This window comes from Chrysemys picta, chromosome 1 (assembly GCF_011386835.1).
Source record: "Chrysemys picta bellii isolate R12L10 chromosome 1, ASM1138683v2, whole genome shotgun sequence".
In the NCBI taxonomy this organism is placed as follows: domain Eukaryota; kingdom Metazoa; phylum Chordata; order Testudines; family Emydidae; genus Chrysemys; species Chrysemys picta.
Genome location: NC_088791.1, coordinates 87,977,867 through 87,999,221, shown reverse-complemented (window position 1 = coordinate 87,999,221; position 21,355 = coordinate 87,977,867). Strand labels below are relative to the sequence as shown.

Genomic DNA, 21,355 nt, shown 5'->3' with positions numbered 1-21,355 from the left:
AAACAAAAGAATCCATTTGTCATAGTCATGAAACCAAAACGTGCACTCTGGGTTTTCAAGAGTCCTCTTAGCTTTCTAATCAGAGAATTTTGCTTTTGTATAGCTCATTGTGTGTGTGTTATCTTTCCTTGGTACAGAGGCAGGTTACTACAACTACTACTACATTGGATGATTTCATAGTATTGATAACTTGTTTGCCTAGCAGTTTCAGACTCTTTTTGCAGTGACGACAAACATTTTTACTTCAAGATAGCTCTCTCAATGAAGACAAGCACTGTAGGTTTTACCTCAATGAAGTTAGTTGAAGTAAACCCAAGGTGGGTTCACCCCAACTAGCTACACAGAGTTTTAAAAAGTTACTAACCTTTCCGTAACTGTTGTTCTTTAAGATATGTTCCTTGTGTCCATTTCACATTAGATGTGTGTGCCGGGTGAACCATTGCCAAAGATTTTTCCCTAGTTGGTATCCGTCGGAATGGCTCTAGCGCCCTCTGGTGCAGTGTGCTTATGAGCTAGTATGGGGTGCTGCTGGCCATGCGCCCCTTGAGTCTCTTTTTGATGACCAACTCTGTCAGAGGGGTAGGAGGGTGGGTCATGGAATGGACATGAGCAACATCTCGAAGAACAACAGTTACGGAAAGGTTAGTAACCGTTTTTCTTCATCAAGTGCTTGCTCATGTCCATTCCACATTAGGTGACTCACAAGCAGTACCACACGAGGTGAGCTTGGAGCTCATGGACATGCAGATTCCAACACTACTCTCCTGAACCTGGCATCGTCTCAAGCTATTGGGTAATGGCATAGTAGGATGCAAAAGTAGGCATCAACAACCAAGTTGTGGATTGGAACCTCTGCGATGAACAGTGCTGAAAAGACCTGAGCTCTAGTGGAGAGTGGTCAGGATGGCCGGAGGTGGAACATTCTCATGCTCATAGCATGCCCGAATACAGGAGGTCATCCGGGATGAGATCCTCTGGGCTGACACTAAAAGGCTTTTCATCCTTTCTGCTACAGCTACGAAGAGTTGCGTGGAACTGCAAAAAGGGTTTAGTCCTCTCAATAATAGGCATGCCTAATACCCAATGAGTGAAGTCGCCATTCTTCTGAGTTCTTGTGAGGCTTCGGGAAGAAGATTGTCAGGAAAATGGCCTGGTTGCTATGGAACTGTGAAACCACCTTTGGCAGGAAGGCCTGGGCGGGGGTGCAGTTGGACGTTGTCCCTGAAGAACACCGTGTATGGTGGCTCTGATGCAAGGCTCTTGACTTTAGAGATCCTTCTGGATGAGGTGATCGATAAGAGGAAGGTGACCTTCCAAGAGAGAAGCAGTAGAGGGCATGACATTAGCAATGTAAATGGAGGACCTGAGAGCCTTGACAGAACCATGTTTAAGTCCCCCAGGGAGAGGGGAGGGAAGGGGAGAAGAATTTAGCTCGCAGACCTAAGGATAAAGTCTCTCCAGCCCTGTAAGAAAAGGGACCATAATTTCGTGAGAGAACACTGACCTGCTGTTCACTGGTCAGTGGAAGACCAAAATTGCTGCTAAATGCACCTTGATAGAAACAAGTCAGACCTTGTTGTTTTAGATGGAGCAAGTAGTCCAAGATAGACTGAAGGGAAGTTGGAGAGAGGTCTCGTTGGGATGACCATATCAAGTAACACTTCCAATTGGTAAGGCAGGTAGCCCTAGTGGACAGCTTCCTACTACCCAGCAAAACCTGTCAAACTTGTTCCGAACAGACCTGCTCCTCTGGGTTCAGCCATGTAACATCCATACAGCTAGGGGAAGGGAGCAGAGGTTTGGCTGGAGTAACTGATCATGATCTTGTGAGATTAGGTCCAGGCAGAGAGGAAGCAGGGTTGCTACTGACAGATCTAATAGCATGCTGAACCAGTGTTGCTGTGGCCATGCCAGAACTATAATAACTGTTGCCTTGTCCAGTTTGATTTTCAGGAGGACCTTGTGAAACAGAGGAACTGGTGGGAATGCATAAAATAGGAACTCTGTCCATGGAATCAGGGCGACATCAGAAAGCGAACCTGGACTGTGCCCGTGCAGTTAAGAAAAAACTCATGGTATTTTCTGTTCTGCTTGATCACAAACAGGTCCAGCTGGGGAGATCTCCACCTTTGGGGCATGAACCTGGTGACCTCCGGGTGAAGGGACCACTTGTGGTCAGAGGAAGAGGATCTACTGAGGTGATCTGCCAGTGCGTTTCGGGCTCCCAGAAGATGTGAAGCCTTGAGATGGATGAGTGCGTCACACAGAAGTCCCACAGATGGACAGCCTCCTGACACAGGATGGAGGATCGAGCTCCTCCCTGCTAGTTGAAGTAGAACATGGCCGCAGTGTTGTCAGTGAGAACTCACACCACCTTGCCTGAGACCTTGGGAAGCAACAGTTGGCAGGCTAAGCGAACTGTCCCGAGTTCCCTGATGTTTATGTGCAGGGAGAGTTCTTCCTGGGACCACAAGCCCTGCGTCTGTTGAGGTGGGCTCCCCAACTTAGGTCTGACATGTCCGAGACTAGGGACGCTGAGTCGGGGCAAGATACGGGACTCACATTATTACCAACTGTGGGTCCTTCCACCAGTCGAGGGAAGAGAGGACCAGTCTGTTCAGGGAGTAAAATGAAGCTCGCCATGTCAGCAGGGGCCTGAGGTGTAGCCTTGCATGCCAGACCACAATTGCATGTGGCCATGTGACCCAGTTGCTTGATGTAAACTCAGGCTGTCGTAATTGGGTGGACCATGACTTTGGATATCAGACCTCTGGAAGGAAGGCTTTGGCTTGGGTCGAGTCAAGCCCTGGCCTGATATTCCAGTTCAGAGAACAGAGTTTAAGTCAACTTTTTCTCATGTAATAAGAGACCCAGTGCTCGGAAAATAGTCTGAACCACACTAATGCTGGTCTTTACGTGAGCCTCTGAACAACCCTTGATCACCCACTTGTCGAAGTACAGAACACCTCGTCGTCTGAGGAAGGCAGCTACCACCACCATGCACTTCATGAAGATCCAAAGGGCTGCGGGGAAGAAGAATAGTGAATTGGAAAGGAGTCTGATTTACAATAAACCTGAGAAATCTTCTGTGGCCCTGGAAGATAGAAAAATGTGAAAATAAGTGTCCTTCAAGTAGATAGCAGCGTACCAGTCCCCTGGATCTAGGGAGGAAATGGTGGAAGCCAGGGAGACCATGCAGAATCTCAGTTTCTTGAGATATTTGTTGAGGCGACAGGTCCAAGATGGATCAAAGGCCTCTCTTGGCCTTTGGGATTTGGAAATATTGGGAGTAAATCTCCTTTCCTCAAGTTTTGCAGTGCCTCCTCCACAGCCCCCATCCGTAGGAGGGTCTGCACCTCCTGGGTGAGGAGATGCTTGTGAGAAGGGTCCCTGAAGAGGGATGGGGATGGGGGCAGGAGGGAGAGTGGATGAAAACTGTATTTAGCAACCAGCGATCTGATGTTATGTGGAACCATGCCGGACTGAAGTGGGACAGTCAGTCCAAAAATAAAGGGGAAGCAGGATCTGAGGGGGGAACTGGTATAGCGCCCTGGGGCACACATTCAAAAAGGGCTGCTTAGGCCCACTAAAGTGTCTACACGAGCCCAGCTGGGAGGCTGAGGTGGATGGAAGTGGTTGACAGTGCTTATAAACTCTCCCCTTTCTTTTACAGGGTTCCTTCTCAGACACAGAGCTGGGAAGCGTGGGGGCTGATGGGGCTTGATATGCTTCCTCGAAATAGACAGAGTATAGAGGCCCAGGGACATGAGGCTAGCCCTTGAATCCTTCAGGCCGTGCAGTCTCGTGTCCATCTGCTCCAAAAATAATGAGAAGCCTTCGAACGGGAGGCCCTGTATTGGACTACTGGTCCTCGTGAGGGAGTCCTGAGGGCTGCAGCCAAGAGCATCGTCTCATGGTGAAAGCAGAGGCCATTGTCCTCACCATGCATCTGCTGCATGCAGTGCCACCTGGAGAGAGGCTCTGGCAACATTCTTTCCCTCTTCTAAGAGGGCTGAGAATTCCTGGGGCATAGAGTTCTTAAATTTGGCCAAGGAGTTCCACAAATTGTAGTCGTACCATCCCAGTAAGGCTTGTTGATTTGAGATATGTAGTTGTTGACCACCTGTTGAATAAAATTTTCCTCCCAAATAGACCACATTTCTTTGCATCCTTCTGTTTGGGAGTAGCACTCGACTGGCCCTGTCTGTCCCCTTCATTAGCCAGTGATACGAGGGATCCCGGAGTGGGTGAGAGTACAGATACTCATACCCATTGGCTGGCACAGATTTCTCCTCTGCCCCTCATTTCAAAGAGAAAATGAGTCAGGTCAAAGCCCTGTACCAGACCCCATTACTGGGTAAGACCACCTTGGATGGAGCTGCTGAAGCCAGAATGTCAATGAGGCTGTGGGATGATTCCTTGAGCTCTTCAATCTCTAGCCCCAGGTTAGCCACTATCTGCTTTAGGAGCTGTTGATGAGCCCGAAAGTCATCTTGTGGTAGCGAGCTGCTCGGACCTGAGATGGCCTCATACGGGGAGGAAAAGGAGAAGGAAGAGGCCTGTACTGGAAAAAGGGGGCTTCTTTCTCTTTTTCAGCTTCAGTAACCTCCATAGGGGGCACATCCTGTAGATCAGTACTAGGTCAGTACTAGAGTCTGTTTCCGGTGCTGAATGTGGAGGAGTGGGAGTCCGCCTCTCAGAAGCAACAGATGATCGGTGGGAGGGCGGACCCAATACCGGGGGAAAACCCTAAGGATTCCAGCATGGCCAGTGCATAGACCGTTGTCCTCCTGGCCAGGCACCAGCGGGGGAACCCGCACTGAGGTCCGATGGCATGTAGGATGGGTACTGATGGCTCTTAGGCTGAATGTAGGGTTCCGCGTTAGACTCAGTCCTCTCTAGGTGACCACGGGGGAGCAGTACCTCTTGCTGCCTCCAATTGGTGCCGAGGGTCCGGTAACCAGAAAAGGAGAAAAAAGACTGCTTCCCTCTATAAGGTACCAGAGGACCAGGTGACAGAAAGGTGCTTGGAGCACCATGCTCGCTCTTGCTCGAGGTTGATGGAGCCAGTCTAAAAAGCGGCTTCCATTAGGACAGCCTTAAGTCTGATCACTCCGTCCTTTGCACAAGGCTTAAAGTCTCAACAAATTTGGCAGTGGTCTTTCATATGAGATTCTCCCAGACACTTCAGACAACTGGAATGTGGGTTGCTCACAGGCATAGGCTTGCCACAGGAGGCAAAAGATTTGAAGCCCAGCTCCAGGGGTGATGGGAACCCCTTAACGATAAGGGGAGGAGGTTCCATCTACAGCAACACTACTTACAATATATACACTATAACTAAACTATACACTAAACTTACAATACAGAGAAGAAAACCACTGATAGGCACCTTGCTGCAGCAAGAGGAGACATTTCAGCAACCATTACAGGTGGTAAGAAGGAACTGAGAGGGTCCATGGCTGGTGGCACTCCTTATATGGCACACAAGAAGGCACTAGAGCCAGCCTGATGGATGCCAGCCTGAGGGAAAAATCTCCAGCAACGGTGCAGGCAGCACACATATACCTAACATGGAATGGACATGAGCAAGCATTCAAACAAGAACTACAGTGATTCATCACTCCTAGGGCTTTACACTGAGATGGCCATCTTGAGGTAAAACCACCCCTTTTTGCAGTGAAGACATACAACTCAGAAAGCATGTCAAGGCTATTATACATTTATCCTCCACACCCTGCTGCTCACCAAGGCACTCCTGCCCAATTCTCAGTCCTGAAAACAAAACTCAAAATTATAAAGTGTATAACTAGTCTTCATAACAGTTCGAGGCATACAGTAACAAAGTTTATATCTCTCTATCTCTATACACACACACACACACACACACACACAATGCATCTTAAGACAAAAATATTTAAAATTGATGAGAATGAAGAAGTTACTGAAGTGATGCTAAAGATAGGACAGGTGCACATATTACAGAATTTCCTCTGGGGCTGACAATTTAAAATGTGAAACTTACTCAATTACATGGAGAACAGGGAATTCTCTCCCCACATTCTAACACCCAACAGACTTGACTGACTAGGTGCATTATAGAAGAATTTAACCTTCCCCTGAAGCACAAGATATTGACCAATGCTAGAGGCAGGATACCAAACAGAAACTGTTTCTCTACATGGTCCTGGACAAATAGCTAATCTGAAGTACCTGAGCTGGTATGCAGAGGATAGGGTTTGTGCTAAAGTATAGGGGATATACTTTTTCATTGCCATGGACAGGAATTTAAAAGTCTAAACATTCCATTAGAGTTAATGGAAAAGATGCATTCAACTCCACGCACAGCAACACCATATTGATTTGATCTACCCTTGAACTTGGATTTTTAAGGAAATGTGGCTCAAAATCAAGGTATTGTAGCACTGCAACTGAAGAACAAACCCCATGCAACAGTTAATCCTTCATGCACACTTCACTTGAGTAACTGTTGGATCATAATCAATGATCCACTCTTGAGGCTTGGTCACAGTCATGCTTATCACAAGTTAGGTCTTCGACACACATGGGTAAACTTTTTATAAGGACACAGCAATAAGTTTATATGGCATTTCACAGATAGCTGGCTCTTTGAGGTAAGGAACTTTTTTTTTTTTTAAACTTGAACAGCTCTTTGTCTAGATGTATGCAGATTAAACAACGATGAAGAGGATAAAGAATATTACCTAGAAGTAGGGGAGTTTCTTAGGAGGAACTTGGAGGAAAGGCTGTTTGGCACACAACAAGAGGGCTTTCAGTTATAGGGGATAATGAGGGTTGAGGCATGAGGCTAAGAACGGAAGGAAACCAAGGTTGCATCTATAATAGGTAACCGTACCACTTAAAACTAAAACAGTTTGCCTCAATGTAAAGCATATGGGTAGTGTGTTGATTCTATGCATCCTTTTTTTCAGAATCGAGATCCTGACTATTAAATCACCAAGCATCCCAGGTGACCCAGGAGAGAAAGTGGAACAAATTCTAGCAATACACGCAGTAAATCAGTGGAAGAGACCAACAGTGGATTCGTGTTGCGTGAAAGGCTCTGTTCTCCACCGTGATCAAAGTAATCAGCTCCATGAGCTACTTCAAGCTGAAGGTCAGTGGATTGCATGCCATTTTGGGGTCAGGAGCATGATTACAAATGGTGTGAGGGTTGCTGGATATAGATGCTTATCCAAGGTAACTGCAGAACTAAGTGAGGAAGAGGAACTTACCTTGTGCAGTAACGATGTCCCTATGAGTGCTCCATTGTATGTGTATCTGCGTCCCTGATTGAAGGTTTTGGTAGCACTGTCTGTTCGGCCCACACATGCGCTCTTCCTCGAGGCTAACTAGCACTATGTGGGTGAATCACCCTCAGTTCCTTCTCTACTGCAGCGCCCCTATTGAGAACTCCGAAGTAGAAGGGAGGAGGGTGGGTTGTAGAGCACCCACAGGGACACACATCTTGAAGAACCATTGTTACTGCACAAGGTGAGTAATTTCCTCCTCTTTGAGTAGCATCCCTATGGGTGCTCCACCGTAGGTGACTCCCAAGCAGTATCCCCAATGGAGGGTCAGAGCTTCTGAGTCTAGTCTATTATGGAGGAAAATACTGTGGAGCCGAAAATCTAGTAATCACACAGTGTTCTGCAAAAGTATGAGCAGATACCCAAGTCACTTCCCTGCAGATTTCTGGCATGGGAACATTTTTAATGAGATGACAGAGGTGGAAAACACTCTCATGGAATGTGTATGGATTCCAGATGGGGGTAGCAAATTACGATCATGGTAGCACTAGTTAATATAATTCAAGACCCATTGTAGAGTCTCTGAGCTGATATTGCTGCATCTTTGACCTTTCTGCAATTGAGAGCAAGAGTTTAGGAGATTTCTTAAAGGCCTGTCCTATCCAAATAAAAGGCCAAGGCTCTCCTAACATCATGTGTATGTAGTGTGGCCTCCCTGTTGTCACGATGAGGCTTTGGATAGAAGGTGGGACGGTGAATGAACTGTTTCAAGTGAAAAGACGAGGTGACCATGGGGATGAAGGTTGGGTGTGGCCTCAGATTGACTTTAAAAGAAAATTGTGAAGGGGTGTATGTGCCATTAATGCTGCTATTTTTCCTATTCTCCATGCTGAGGTGATGGCTACTAGGAATGCCGTCTTCATTGATAGATGTGTAAGAGAACAGGGGGCCATAGGTTCAAAGTGTGGTCTAGTTAGGCTCTTTAAAACTAGATTTAGGTCCCTCACTGGAATGGGGTACCCGATTTGAGGAAAGAGGTTTCCTATGCCTTTGAGGAATTTCTTTGTTGTTGGATGAGTGAAAACTGAGTATCCCTCTATCGGCTGGTAGAAAGCCATTATGGCCGGAAGATGTACTTTGAGTGAGCTGAGAGATAAAGCCCTGTCCTCTTGAGGCCTAGTATGTAGTTTAGCATGATGGGGAGGTAACTTGCTTGGAATTATACCAAATCTGGAATCTTTTCTATTTTTGCAGGTAAATGCAGCAGGTAGCCAATTTTTTTTTTACTGTGTAACAACACTTCTTGTACTTCCTCGGAGCAGCAGCTCTCTGTGTGTTGGAACCATGAACAATGCCTTGAGTCAGAGGATCCGCAGGTTGGGACAGGAGGGTTTGTCAGGTCTCACTTCCTCTAGGGGAATTTGTAGTGTCTGCTACCCTTTTTGAGAGATCATGAAATAGTTTTAAACCATCCACCATGGATGGTGGAGGGTGCCATCACTGTCTCACCTGGTGAGGAGGAGGAGATATTGGTTGATGGAGTACCTCTTCTTTATTCTTGCCTCCTGCTCCTCCTCAAGTTTTCTCTTGAGGTTCTTGGGCTCTGGATGCCAAGGCTGAAAGAAACCATCTTATTGATGCTTGGTAGGAGACACCAGATGCCCGGGAAGTATGGTGCCTGTAGGCTGCCCACGTTCCCAGCATGGTGGTACCCACACGTGGTCATACCAAGAAGGTTGAGGTTCGGACTGACGGTGTAACTGGAAGGGCGCTGGTTGATGTAGAGATGGGCCATGGTGTGAGGGCAGCAAGAGGATATCATCCTGGTCACTATCTGAGTCCTCACTGGACAGTGTTGGAACTGACAAGGAGACGGGAAGCGAACACCCTGGTGCCAGTGGTGATTCCAGGAATCAAGATGTGCTTGGTACCGGGGCCCTGATATCAAGCAAGCAGGAAACTCTTGGCGTCTCAGCCACTATGAGATCTCTGGGGAAATGAAACTCCTGCAGTACCGCTGTGATCAGTACCAACAGGGCTTGTTGGTGCTGATTCACAGATACTGAGGAAATCGGCAGAGATCTTGCACGATATGATCAGTCTGCCGAGGGTTGTTTGGAAGTAGTTGGTACTGAGGGACATTACGTAATGTTGCAGAGACAGTACAGTCTTTGCTCTCGCCCTTGACAGGTGGTGCCACCGCTTCAGAGCCTCCACCGTTCAGGTCTTTAGGCGTATAGATGGTGTCTGCACTGGAGGACCCCTGGGTCCTCTGGATACTGTGCTTTGGAGCCATCGGTACCGAGATGACTGACCATGCCAGAGATCTTTCTGGCTGGTCCAGGGCTCACTTTGAGGACTTGCAGCTCTCTTTTTGGAGGCTTTGCAAGGAGAGTACGAAGATTTCCTCTTTGGTTCTCCCTCCTTAGACGCAGAAGGCTCTGGGGACAATCTTCACTAGGAGGGGATTCGGGACCAGGGTCAAAGGCTGGTTTAAAAACATCCTCCATAAAGAGTTTCAACTTTAATTCCTGGTTCTTTCAGGATCTAGCCTTCAATTGCTGACAGAAGGTACACTTCTGCGGAATGTGAGCCTCTCCTAGGCATCGGACGCAGCAGCAGTGTCATCTGTAACCGGTACTGCCTCCCTGCAGGAAAGACACTGTTTAAACCCGGGGAAGTTGGGCATGCCCCTTACTGGGGAAAAGGGAAAAAACAGGGGAAAGAAAAAAGTATTTTTAAACAGTAAAAAAAACCAGAAACCCTATCAAACTAAGAAAAATCTAATGGAAATGCTAAAAGAAGCTAAGACACTGAACTCTAAAACTCTGACAAAGAGAAAGCGGACTGCTATTCGCTATGTCTCAGACCAGGTGCAGCTAAAGAGGAACTGGGGATGGTTCAACCACACAGTACTAGTTAGCCTCAAGGCAGAGCACAAGGTAGGGAGAGCTCATGTGCAGGCCGAATGAACACTGCTACCAAAATCTCCGATCAGAGGCACAGGGACACAGATACACCTACAGTGGAGCACCCATAGGGACACTACTTGAAGGAGGAGACTTTTGCACCTCTTTGGGAAGCTTCATATCATCTGCATGAGAGCGTCATCCTCCGTAGGAAAAAAGCAGTTTTTGTCCCAAGGAAGGTGTCTACCCTGGATAGCAGCCAGTCAATTAGGCACCAGTGGGACTGGAAACCCTTGAATATCGCAACAGAGATCAAGTGTTTCAGGGGCACGCAACCAAGCTAGCAAACATTTGCAAGACCACTGATGGATTTGAACAGATGGGTTTCCTGAATTGCTGGAGCTATAGATGAACCCATGCGCACGTGATCAAGCCCAGGAATAAACTAACAAAAGTCTACTGCTCCATGGTGGCAAAAGCCTTACAAGATCATTGTGCATAGTTCCTAGATGTTTACTGGAGTGGGCGAGGGAAGGCAGGGTGCACTGTACCCGAATTTTTAAAGACAACTTTTCAGGAATGGACAGAGGAGTACTTTTTCCATTCCACAGATTCTCAGCAACTGCATATCAATTGCTTCTCTCAGTCAAGAAGTCACATCCTGATTACACAAGCCCAGACAGAGGTACAGCTACAAATTGTGTGCAGGAAGGTGGTCAAGTGTGCCTCTGAAAGGCTGAAAGCAAAGTGGAAGTACCTACTGAATACAGTGAACAGTGTCGTGATATCCACTTGTTGTATTCTGTCCAATATTGTAAAAGCAAAGGAGGTGTTTGACAATGAACAGAGGAAGGTATGAGTCTTGCAGCAAAGAATGAGGTGGACAATAAAGGTGTGCCACCAAAAGTGTGACAATTATGAACATTGCCTGCAACAGGCATATGAACCAAATCAGAGTTGCTTTGTGCTCATATTCTGCCATTGTAGGAATGCAAAGGGATAGATGCTTTTAATGCTTGAAGGTGGCATACTGAAATGTTAGCAGTTTAAGTTAATATCACTGATTCTATAGTTGCTAGTGGGTTTGATACCATAAATAAAATTAGTTTTTAATAAAAGTATTACCAGCATTTAGATGCTTTTGGACACAGAGTATATAGGGGTAGTAAAGCAGTTTTGTTTAAAGTAATTCAACTATGCCTGCAGAACTATTAATTGAGATTGATTTGCATAATTTATTTTACCACGAAACATGGAAGCCACCTTCAAAAAAGTAGCTAATACATAATAAAAAACCGCAAGCCAGCTTTTGTTTTATGCTGAAATGTGGGCTAACTGTGCAAACTGCTGTTGGCCTGCATGTACTCCATCAAAAGTTCACAGGGGAACTCTGTCTTGAAGTCTTATTTCTTTATCATGATGTACATAGCTCCTCACACATTCTTTGTCCTCTTGCATAAATTTCCCTTGGCATTTAAAGAGAAGTTGTATTTTCCTTCAAACTTAATTGTTCCTTTACATGTTTTTCTGAATGCTGAAAAACAGATCTAGTTTTTGTTCCTTGCCAAGGGATCTGTCAAGCACTCTGCTTCTTGTATTCCCAGATGCATGGTCACATTCCTGCCATGTAATGGATATGTCAAACATTTCCCATTTGTTGCCTTGTTGCAGAAGTGGTCTCTGAAATGAGAAATATGGAGTGAGTCAATATGCTTATGTCAATGAGCCTCTGCCTGCTGCCTCTCCCGCCATAGCCTTTCCCTGTGGCAGAGAGAGAGAGAGGCTCCGGGGTGGGACACTAAATTGCTAAAAACAGCAGTGTAGACGGGGGAGGCACTGCTTGGGCACAGAGAGACACGTAAGGTATATGCCCTAAGGTTCTGGCACATTCTGTTCACCTAAGCAATGGTTCACCATCTACACAGAGGTTTATACCTGTGCTGGTGAGGGGTCGTGTGTAGTGAATGTACTCTACACCAGGCCGTACAGCGCACTTAGCCTTAAAATGATCACAAGGCATGGCTCAGCTAGCAGGGTACTTCTGCCCTCAGAACAACTGATCCATGTAGGTGAATGTGGAAAGGTGGTGATGGGGGTTACAGGTGGGACTTCCAAAACTAGCAATATCCAGAGGATGAGGGAATTAGAGGGCTGATGCACCAGGGGAACCAGAAAAGGCAGGTGGGAAGAGAGGACTCCTATCTTCACATGATGCTACATCTTCATCCTGTTTCACACCAATACGAATGTTCACGTGAACCCAGAAAACTGCTCCCAAACCCCAACCATGCAAAAACCTGAGTTAAACACAAACACATATACCTTGCGCAGATATCCCTTCAGTCTCCAAAGGTGTCATCTTCACAAACCAACATGACTGCTTTTGCTGCAGCTACCATCTCTAGAGTTTTAGACAGAGATGTTACTGGGATCCTGGCAGAGCCTCTGGTATTCCTAGGTCCTGGTCTGCCCAACTGGTTTCACAAAGCACCATGGGAGGTGGTGTTCTCTTCTTTCCAGGTTCCTCAACAGCCCAGTGGTGGGTGCCACAGTTCTGTCCAAAAGCATCTCGTGCTCCAAAGATGGGAGAGTGCCAAGAACATGGTCTGGTTCATCATAAAGGCAGATTTTCCTCCCTGCCCTGGAATGGCTGTTGACATCCCCAGCCTGATTAATATTGCTCCACCAGTCCTCCTATTTTCTCCCAGCACTATTTTCCTGAGCAAATGATATCCAGCTCAGTAAGGCATTCAGACACCCAGTCATGAGCCAAAAATTGTTCCAAATTACAGAGGTCAGCTGTAACGATTTCCTTAATCCAGACATTCACGAGTGCCCAGAAGTCTGCTGAGGAATACCTGGCAGCATGTTTCTATGGTGGCTTCTGAGACATACTCCAAAACCAGCTTGCAAGCACACAGTAATCACAAAGGAGTGAATACTGGCAAGAAATACTGTACAACAACATTTCGGGGGCATGAAGCAGTATTTGTACAGGCAAAAAGATTCCAGAAAGCTTGTCCTCAAGCCAGCAGAGTACAGAAGGTAAATCAGACAGGCTCCAAAAGCAGTGACAGGTACCGTGGGACTGTAGCAGAAGGAATAATCATATCATTGGCATTATTACAACAGAATTTACTGTCGACAATGGCATTGCACTGGTGGAGACAGACAGTGACTGATGACACTGATTAGTCTTCCTTGTAGAAAGTCCAATCCAAAACAGTGAAGCTAGCTTCTGTGCACCACTGATTACACATGTATGTCGATGTGTGGTGCTTTTCAGGCTTGCTAGAGAGTCCAAACAGTGATTAGCATGCCAAATTTCTTTACTGTAGACAAGGCCCAAAGGAGCAACATGGTAACATGACTGAAGGTGCATATGGAAGAATGAGGCAGCAAGTGCACAGATGCAGGTATAGCAAGGTTACTTAGGGCCTAGAAAGGGAGCTGGAATTGATGCCATAAGAGACAAGATGCCAATGAATGGATTCAGTGAGAAAAGGGACATGCTTAGAACAGGGGGAAAAGGGGGGACCTCTGTAACTGGGTTTAGAGGGAAAAAGGTGAAAAGCTAGGAGACAGGAGAGGAAGTTATAATAATCAAATGAGACATTACCAAGGATTTCTGAAGAGGTGTGTTGGGTGATGAAGGCAGAAGGAAGCAACAGATTTTAGCTGAGACTACATGAGGAGGAAAGAAAAGAGAAAAGTCAAAGATTCCAAGATTGTGACCCTAGGAGACAGGAACGTCAGCAGACTTGAAGATCAGTTTTAGAGAGTTTAAGAGAGTAGCAGACAACCAAAATACGTCAGGTAACTGGAGTTGTGACTGGACAGAATGGGCGAAGTCATAAGTATGGCACTCAAAGTACATCTGAGCATTTGGTGACAAAGGTGGAAGAAACTAGACACCTGTCAAGCACTCTTGCCAAGAATTAATGGCTTGTAATGTGGATGTCAATAAAAATGAATAGCAGCTCTGGCTCAACAGGTACAGCAAAAAGGGGTGCTTTATGAACTCCCACACAGCTCTACCACCAGACCTTAACGCTCACTTGCAGCATATTCTGCTGTTCCAATCTTCACCATCTATCCACAAACAGATACACCAGTGCATCACTATCCCGATTCCCAGATTTTTTTTTTAGTTCTCCTTTAACAACTCTACCCACACACCTCAGTCCTGACCTGCATGCTCCATTGCTATTCCACTTCTGGATTTATTCTGCAGAGATGACTACTAGTTGCATAATGATTTTGATATGTACAGATGGGATGCTCACACCAGATCTACACTGTCATTTGAAGCAAGGTTCCTTGATGTAAAAGAGTGTACTAACCAATGCAAGACCCTCATGATATATGCAAGGCAAGCAGTTATTCCAGGATATTTACCTTTCTGCAAGCAGGACAAAGTCCATTCTCATCAGTGCGGATACGGTGCCAACAGAAGCGACAAATTTGGTAGCCACAGGTGCAAGGGAAGAAGTTGATGTCATCAATCTCCAGGGGCTCCATGCAAAGGGGGCATTCCACAGGGTCTTCCTTCGCATCAGGGCTGCGAGACATCTTCACGTGTTTGCAGAGCAGCAAAAAAGTTTATAATAACTTAAGGGAGCAGAAAGGTCTGCACTGAAAATTAAAATGGAGCAACTTGAAGATCTGCAAGAAAATAAGACAAATGTGTCATTGAGTTAGTATTCAAGTTTATATTGCAAAACCCATTTTAACAGCACAGAAAATCCAAAGGACAGATTTAGACTTTTGGTTGTATCTATTCAATTCTCCATAGCCTTTCCTCTCTTTCTCTACCTCCCCCCCTCCGCCTCCCCCGCAGTCTTTCCTACACGAGTTATTCACTAAGTCAAACTTGGGCCTCTCCTGCTTCGGAGTCATATGAGCTGTTGGAAAGGTGCTATTATTGGTGTTTCCCTACCTAGCAAGGGAGCATTGCTCTGACTGTTGCTGACCAAGTGCCCTGGCCCAACAAACCCTAGGTTTGAAATTTTGCAGATGAGCACAAATACCTAAAACAATACATGGAGTACATGCAAACCTTCCTGGATCAATTTAGGGAATGTCTGAAGTCGAATTCAGGAATTGGCAATGAAGTGAAAAAATGAACTTACTTGCTTTATAAAATATTGCAGAGATTTGGAATCATTTCAAGCTCAATGATTCAAATCCAGTCTCAGTCAGTAGGTTAAGAAACCTTTTTTAAGCACAGAACTTTAACAAAAAAGCAGTGAAAGCTCTTTTCCTCAACCCTGACCTGAAACAACTATATGAGAGAGGAATTCAATTTGTGTCTATTGCATTCTCGGACACTGCTGAGAATAGGGAAGGCTGCCCATTAAGTTATGTTTGATATGTACATATGCCTGTTCACCACAACTGATCAACCCATTTTCTGTAGGCCACCAGCCTACTACTTTTTTTCTAGTGGCATCACTCTGGAGCTTTTCATCAATGCCAAATTCAAACGAACATTGGTATGCTGACAGAAGCTATTATTGCATTTGCTTAACTAATTACATTTTGCATAACTAATACTACAGCTAAGTTTTGAAAATAGCTTCTGTTATAATACCCATTTTCAGTGCTCAACTTCTTCCAAAAGGATAGTTTTTAAAAAAAGATTTTCAACAATTGGAGGTCTTTGCTCAAATGTAAAATTTGTAAGCCTAGAGAAAAATCCATTCGTGTGTGCACGCTGATGGAGGAGTTGGATTAAGCTTTTCCTGCTAAAATCTGTGATTAGGGAACTGTTACTTTTACATTTGAAATTTGGCAGGCAGACTTTTTAACATATTGTTTGTGAGGATGGGGAGCAGGGCTCAACAGCCCTGGGGCTCACTTCCGGTTTATATCTTAAATTCCCAAAGCTCATGCTTCAGCCAGCCACTGACAGGGGCCAGGAAGATATTCCCCCAATGTGTTCTGGGAGGTTTTTCCTCTTCTTCCTTCTGAAGTAACGGAGAGCCACAGCTAGAGATGGTACACTGGTGGGGTGGGCTCTGCTCTGCTCAGTACCACCTCATTCTCTCTCAGGTGCTTTGCTGGCTAGTTCTTGCTCACATACTCAGGGTCTAAATGATCACATTATGTGGGTGGTGAAGGAATTTCCCCCCAGATCAGATTAGCAGTGATTTTAGGGGATAGGGGCAGGGCTCGCCTTCCTCTGCAGCACATGGGTGCAGATCACATTTATCTCATGTAATCATTTTTCTGTCATTGCAGGGAACTTGAGCACCATCTAAGAAGTGTGGTTGGCCACCATAAGAGAACTGGAAGGACCTACTGCCTGTATGAAGAGTATAGAGGAAGCTTAAAATACATGACTGGGAGCCAAGTCCACAGGCCGCTCCCAGATCACATGTCTGAGGAGCAGGTCTGTCAGGTCTTCCCCTCCCTAGATGGGGAAGACGATAAGGGGGGGGGTGGGTTTGAAACCAATCCCTGGTTAGTCTGGTGAAAAGGAGGGTCCTCAACGGTGTTCCCTGTAAGCTGCACAGTTGGGCGGCTGATCAGCAGAGTGTGCACATCCGGTAGCATGTGTTCAGGTGCCCCTCCTGCTGCTGCTTTGGGGCCACATTGCTCTGTCCTGCAGCTGCTCCCAGGACCCTCCTGCTGCCTGTGCAGAGCAGGGGGGAGTGTGGAAGCTGATGTCAGGGTGTTCCCCCTCCTCCCCCGGCACCCCATCTCCACAGAGCAGGGGAGCTCCACAGAGCTGCCTCAGGACTCTGAGCTGCTGCGGTCTGAGGTCTGAACCATGAGCAAGTGCTTTTCTTAAAGAGACAGCACATGGTTTCTGAGACTTCCCCAGCAATCAATCAGTCTCTTACACACACACACCCTTGCCCATGTACCCCATCTCCACAGAGCAAGCGAGGGGAGACAGGGCTCAGGACAGAGCAGGAGAGCTTCCAGTGAGTGCCTTAAAGAGACAGTGCTCGGTGTGTCTCAGAAACTTCCCCAGCAGCCAGCGCGCGCGCACACACACACACACACACTCTGGATCACACGCAGTCTCTTTCACACTCACGTCCCAACACATACTTGTATCACAGTTATTACTTCTTAGTACTTCCTGCAATGCACATATATTCACCATAATTTTATTCTTTCAAAGTGTATTATTTTAGTGTTTTGACTGGTCTATGCATTTCATTTTTTTTCTCTTAAATTTAAGTGTAATTCTTTGAGTAGTGAGTTCTAAAACGCCTAACCTGTCCTGGCTGGAGTAATTATCCCTATGGTAACTTTTTAAAAGTATACATCTCTAGATTTTTTGTTTCTACTGGTGGCATAAAGCCATAAGATACCTCGGTGCACATAAAATTTATTCCGAACATGGATGGAAAAAATGAACTAGAACATTGGCTCTCAAGTACATGAAGTCAGGTGCAGTCCTAGTTATAAAAAAAAAAAAAAAAAAAAAAAAAAAAAAAAAAAAAAGCAACAGTGTGTATTTAAGTGCCCACTATCTTTAATGCTCATGTAACGATGTGGTTAAAAGGAGCAGATACATCAAAGGTACTATGTTTCTAGTTGGCATGCACCAGTAATATTTCTGCTGTTCCCAGTTTCCCCCGCTTTCCTTTCTACTTGATTCCCTAGGAAGGTAAAAAGGGGAAACGTACTAACGAAATTTAGGATACACACACACACATATATATATATATATATATAGTTAAGAATCAAATGTAAGAGTTAGGATTGCTACAAGACAATTCTTTTATTAGTGGCAGTATTACAATAGCACCCAAAGGCCCCAGTCAGATTCAGGCCCCTTCTGTAGTATGTTCTGTACAAAACAATTAAAAATAAAATAAATAAATAGAAGTCCCCATGCCTTGGAATTTGCCCTTATTGTATGCATCTGTATTATGTTGTTTCTCTTGTTAAAACGGACACCTTAACACATTGCTGTTTAAGGTTTTACTAAGCAAATGTGTGCAATGTCAAGTTAACACTTCAGTTAATACCTTAAGTTTTACATTTCTTGACATAAAATTTGCAAAAATTAAATACAGTTATTGCATATGTATTTAATCGGATCAGTTTTCCTGGAAGTAGACTACCTAAACTGAATAAGTGGTGGAATTAGTTTCTATCTAGGAAGTGCAGGGAGATTTGTGTGGAATTTCTTCAGATTAGATCTGGATTAAATTTAGTCAGAGATGTCCCAAAACAGGCCAGTAAGCAAACAATGTATTCCGTTGAACGGTCTACTCGTTCCACTGCATGTTCAGCAAATCTAAGACTATTGAAATATGTCTGAATCAAGCAATGCCAACAATTTCGAAAGGATGCCAACATATTTAAGAATTCTATTGACAACTGAAGTTGCTATTTGGACCTTCTGCTAAAAAAAGTCACCAGTTCATGAAAAACATGTGACTTATTAGCCAGCGCCTCAGACATGCAGACAGGCTCTCTAGCAAAACTGCAAAGTGATTAACATTTATGAGCTGTTTAAGTTAGCACTAAGAGTTTAGCAGCTACTGGTAATAAAGCCAATAGATTGCTGCGTAGTCTGCCATAGGCCTGGTTTATATTCCAGCCAAGGATAAAGAGCATCTGTGTGCTGTGGTTTTGAAATTAAGAAAAGCAACATTTTTATTTATTCTGGAAAAGGTTATTTAAAGAGATTCCACCCAAGTCTCTCCCCATTGCAGGGATGTTAATACACCAGGATGTTGTGCCATTGCCACATCAGAACAATGCTCATTTTCCACAATGGAATAGTAAATAGAAGGCAGAACAAAGCAGCATTAGTGGACTATTCATATAGAGCCACTAAAATACATAGGGATATTTAGTCAGCAATAAGGTCATACCAGTTGGAGGGCAGTTCAGAATATTTGTATGATTGTTGCCATCATCTTGGCTTTCCCACTATATCATATCCACTTTTAATATCTTGCATTTAATCAAAAGTATCTGGTTTTCAAGATCACGTTCCAAAAGAAAGTAAAAAAAACCTAATACATCTTCTCAGAAGAGAAAGCCTCAAAAGGTACAAAAAGTAAAAGCTGTCAGACAACACAAGACAGCCAAATTGGGCTCTAATAGTTCCACTTCCTGTTTCTGGGAGAGCCTTGGTGCCAACCTTCTTTTAAAACATTACACAAGGATGCAGCACAGCTGGACACTATCTAGCACTGTCCTCCAGATTGCTGAATGTCTGCATAAGAAAAGCAAATAGATGAAATATGAAACTAATTAATAGGCTGCTTGCCAGGGACACCTTCAACCTGAAAGTTACACTTACCTGAAAACTGTGTGCCTACCATAGCTAAACACCCAAGATCCAGATAAGAAGTGAAAAAGTTTCTCCATTTTTCAGTTTGTTTACTTGATTCCCTCGACAGCTGTGTCTAGCCAGCTTCACTGTTCCATTGTAAAGTTAGACTTGGAAGGATTCGATTTTTATTGGTAAAACAATGGTAAAAGTGGATTTCCCCATACACACAAACTGACAAAAATTTTCATTTATAATAATCAAAATTTACAGATAGACAAAGAAAGAAAAATACTACTTGAGATCTTAAGAGTTTAAGGGCATAAAGATATTTACTTTACACATTTTGACACCAGACATTGACAATTTGTGTTTTAATGATAAAGCTTTAATTTTTTGAATCTCAACAGGTCATAAAATAAATTGCCTGACTGATCCTATTTCCTGCAATTATGAAAATTTAAATAGCCAAAATAAAAAATGCTTAAAAACAAACCAATCTTATACATCAAAATTATAAAAAATAAAAAGTTCTGCCAAGTCGATAGAGTCCATTTCTCTCTTGGAAATTTTTGGATGTTTTCTACCTTTTCAAATATATTGATTTCAATTTCAACACAGAATACAAAGTGTACTGTACACTGTTCATTTTATATTTATTTTTATTACAAGTATTTGCACTGTAAAAAACACAAGAAATAATTTTTCAATTCACCTCATACAAATACTGTAGTGCAATCTCTTTATCATGAAAGTTGAACTTACAAATGTAGAATTATGTACAAAAAACTGCATTCAAAAATAAAACAATGTAAAATTGTAGAGCCTTACAAGTCCACTCAGTCTCTTACTTGTTCAGCCAATCGCTCAAACAAGTTTCTTTTCATTTGCAGGAGAGACAATGCTGCCCACTTCTTGTTTACAATGTCACTTGAAAATGAGAACAGACGTTCTCATGGCACTGTTGTAGCCAGCATCGCAAAATATTTACGTGCCAGATGCGCTAAAGAGTCATATGTCCCTTCATGCTTCAACCACCATTCCAGGGGACATGCGTCCATGCTGATGATGGGTTCTGCTCGATAACAATCCAAAGCAGTGTGGACAGACGCATGTTCATTTTCATTATCTGAGTCAGACGCCATCAGCAGAAGGTTGATTTTCTTTTTTTGGTGGTTCGGGTTCTGTATTTTCCACATTGGAGTGTTGCTCTTTTAAGACTTCTGAAAGCAAGCTCCACACCTTGTCCCCCCTCAGATTCTGGAAGGCACTTCAGATTCTTAAACCTTGGGTTGAGTGCAGTAGCTATCATTAGAAATCTCACATTGGTACCACCTTTGTGTTTTGTGAAATCTGCAGTGAAAGTGTTCTTAAACTGAACAACATGTGCTGGATCATCATTAGAGACTGTTATAACATGAAATATATAGCAGAATGCAGGCAAAACAGCAGGGGACATACAATTCTCCCCCAAGGAGTTCAGTCACAAATTTAATTAACGCATTTTTTTTTAAACTAGCGTCATCAGCATGGAAGCATGTCCTCTGGAATGGTGGCCGAAGCATGAAGGGGCATATGAACGTTTAGAATATCTGACACATAAATACCTTGCAATGCCAGCTACAAAAGGGCCAGGCAAATGCCTGTTCTCACTTTCTGGTGACATTGTAAATAAGAAGAGGGCAGCATTATCTCTTCTAAATGTAAACAAACTGGTTTGTCTTAGCAATTGGCTGAACAAGAAGTAGGACTGAGTGGTCTTGTAGGCTTTGAAATTTTACATTTTTTTGTTTGAGTGCAGTGATGTAACAAAAAAAATCTACATTTGTAAATTGCACTTTCACAACTTTCACTACTGTATTTGAATGAGGTGAACTGAAAATTCTATTTCTTTAATCTATCCTTTTTAGTGCAAATATTTGTAA

The 21,355-nt window shown here is 44.2% G+C and overlaps 1 protein-coding gene and 1 long non-coding RNA gene across 13 annotated transcripts in view; both read right to left on the bottom strand.

Annotated features, from left to right (window-relative positions):
* Positions 1–21,355, bottom strand: part of CNOT4 (CCR4-NOT transcription complex subunit 4) — a 124,011-nt gene that overhangs the window by 58,062 nt on the left and 44,594 nt on the right. For 11 of the 12 annotated variants that reach the window (XR_010591513.1, XR_010591512.1, XR_010591514.1 and 8 more), the window contains exon 2: positions 14,579–14,845. Coding sequence is in view for 9 of the 12 variants with exons in the window: in XM_005305267.5 (XP_005305324.1) it covers positions 14,579–14,752 (174 nt within the window). In the remaining 3 variants the exon portion in view is untranslated. Of the gene's footprint in view, positions 1–11,305; positions 11,327–14,578; positions 14,846–21,355 lie in introns of those variants that run through there. The other variant, XM_042859767.2, reaches the window with a different exon arrangement.
* On the bottom strand, positions 11,637–12,638 carry LOC135974300 (uncharacterized). The gene is made up of 2 exons (XR_010591515.1): positions 12,503–12,638; positions 11,637–11,860 (listed from the first exon to the last, which is right to left on the bottom strand). It is a non-coding gene; the product is annotated as an uncharacterized LOC135974300 (long non-coding RNA).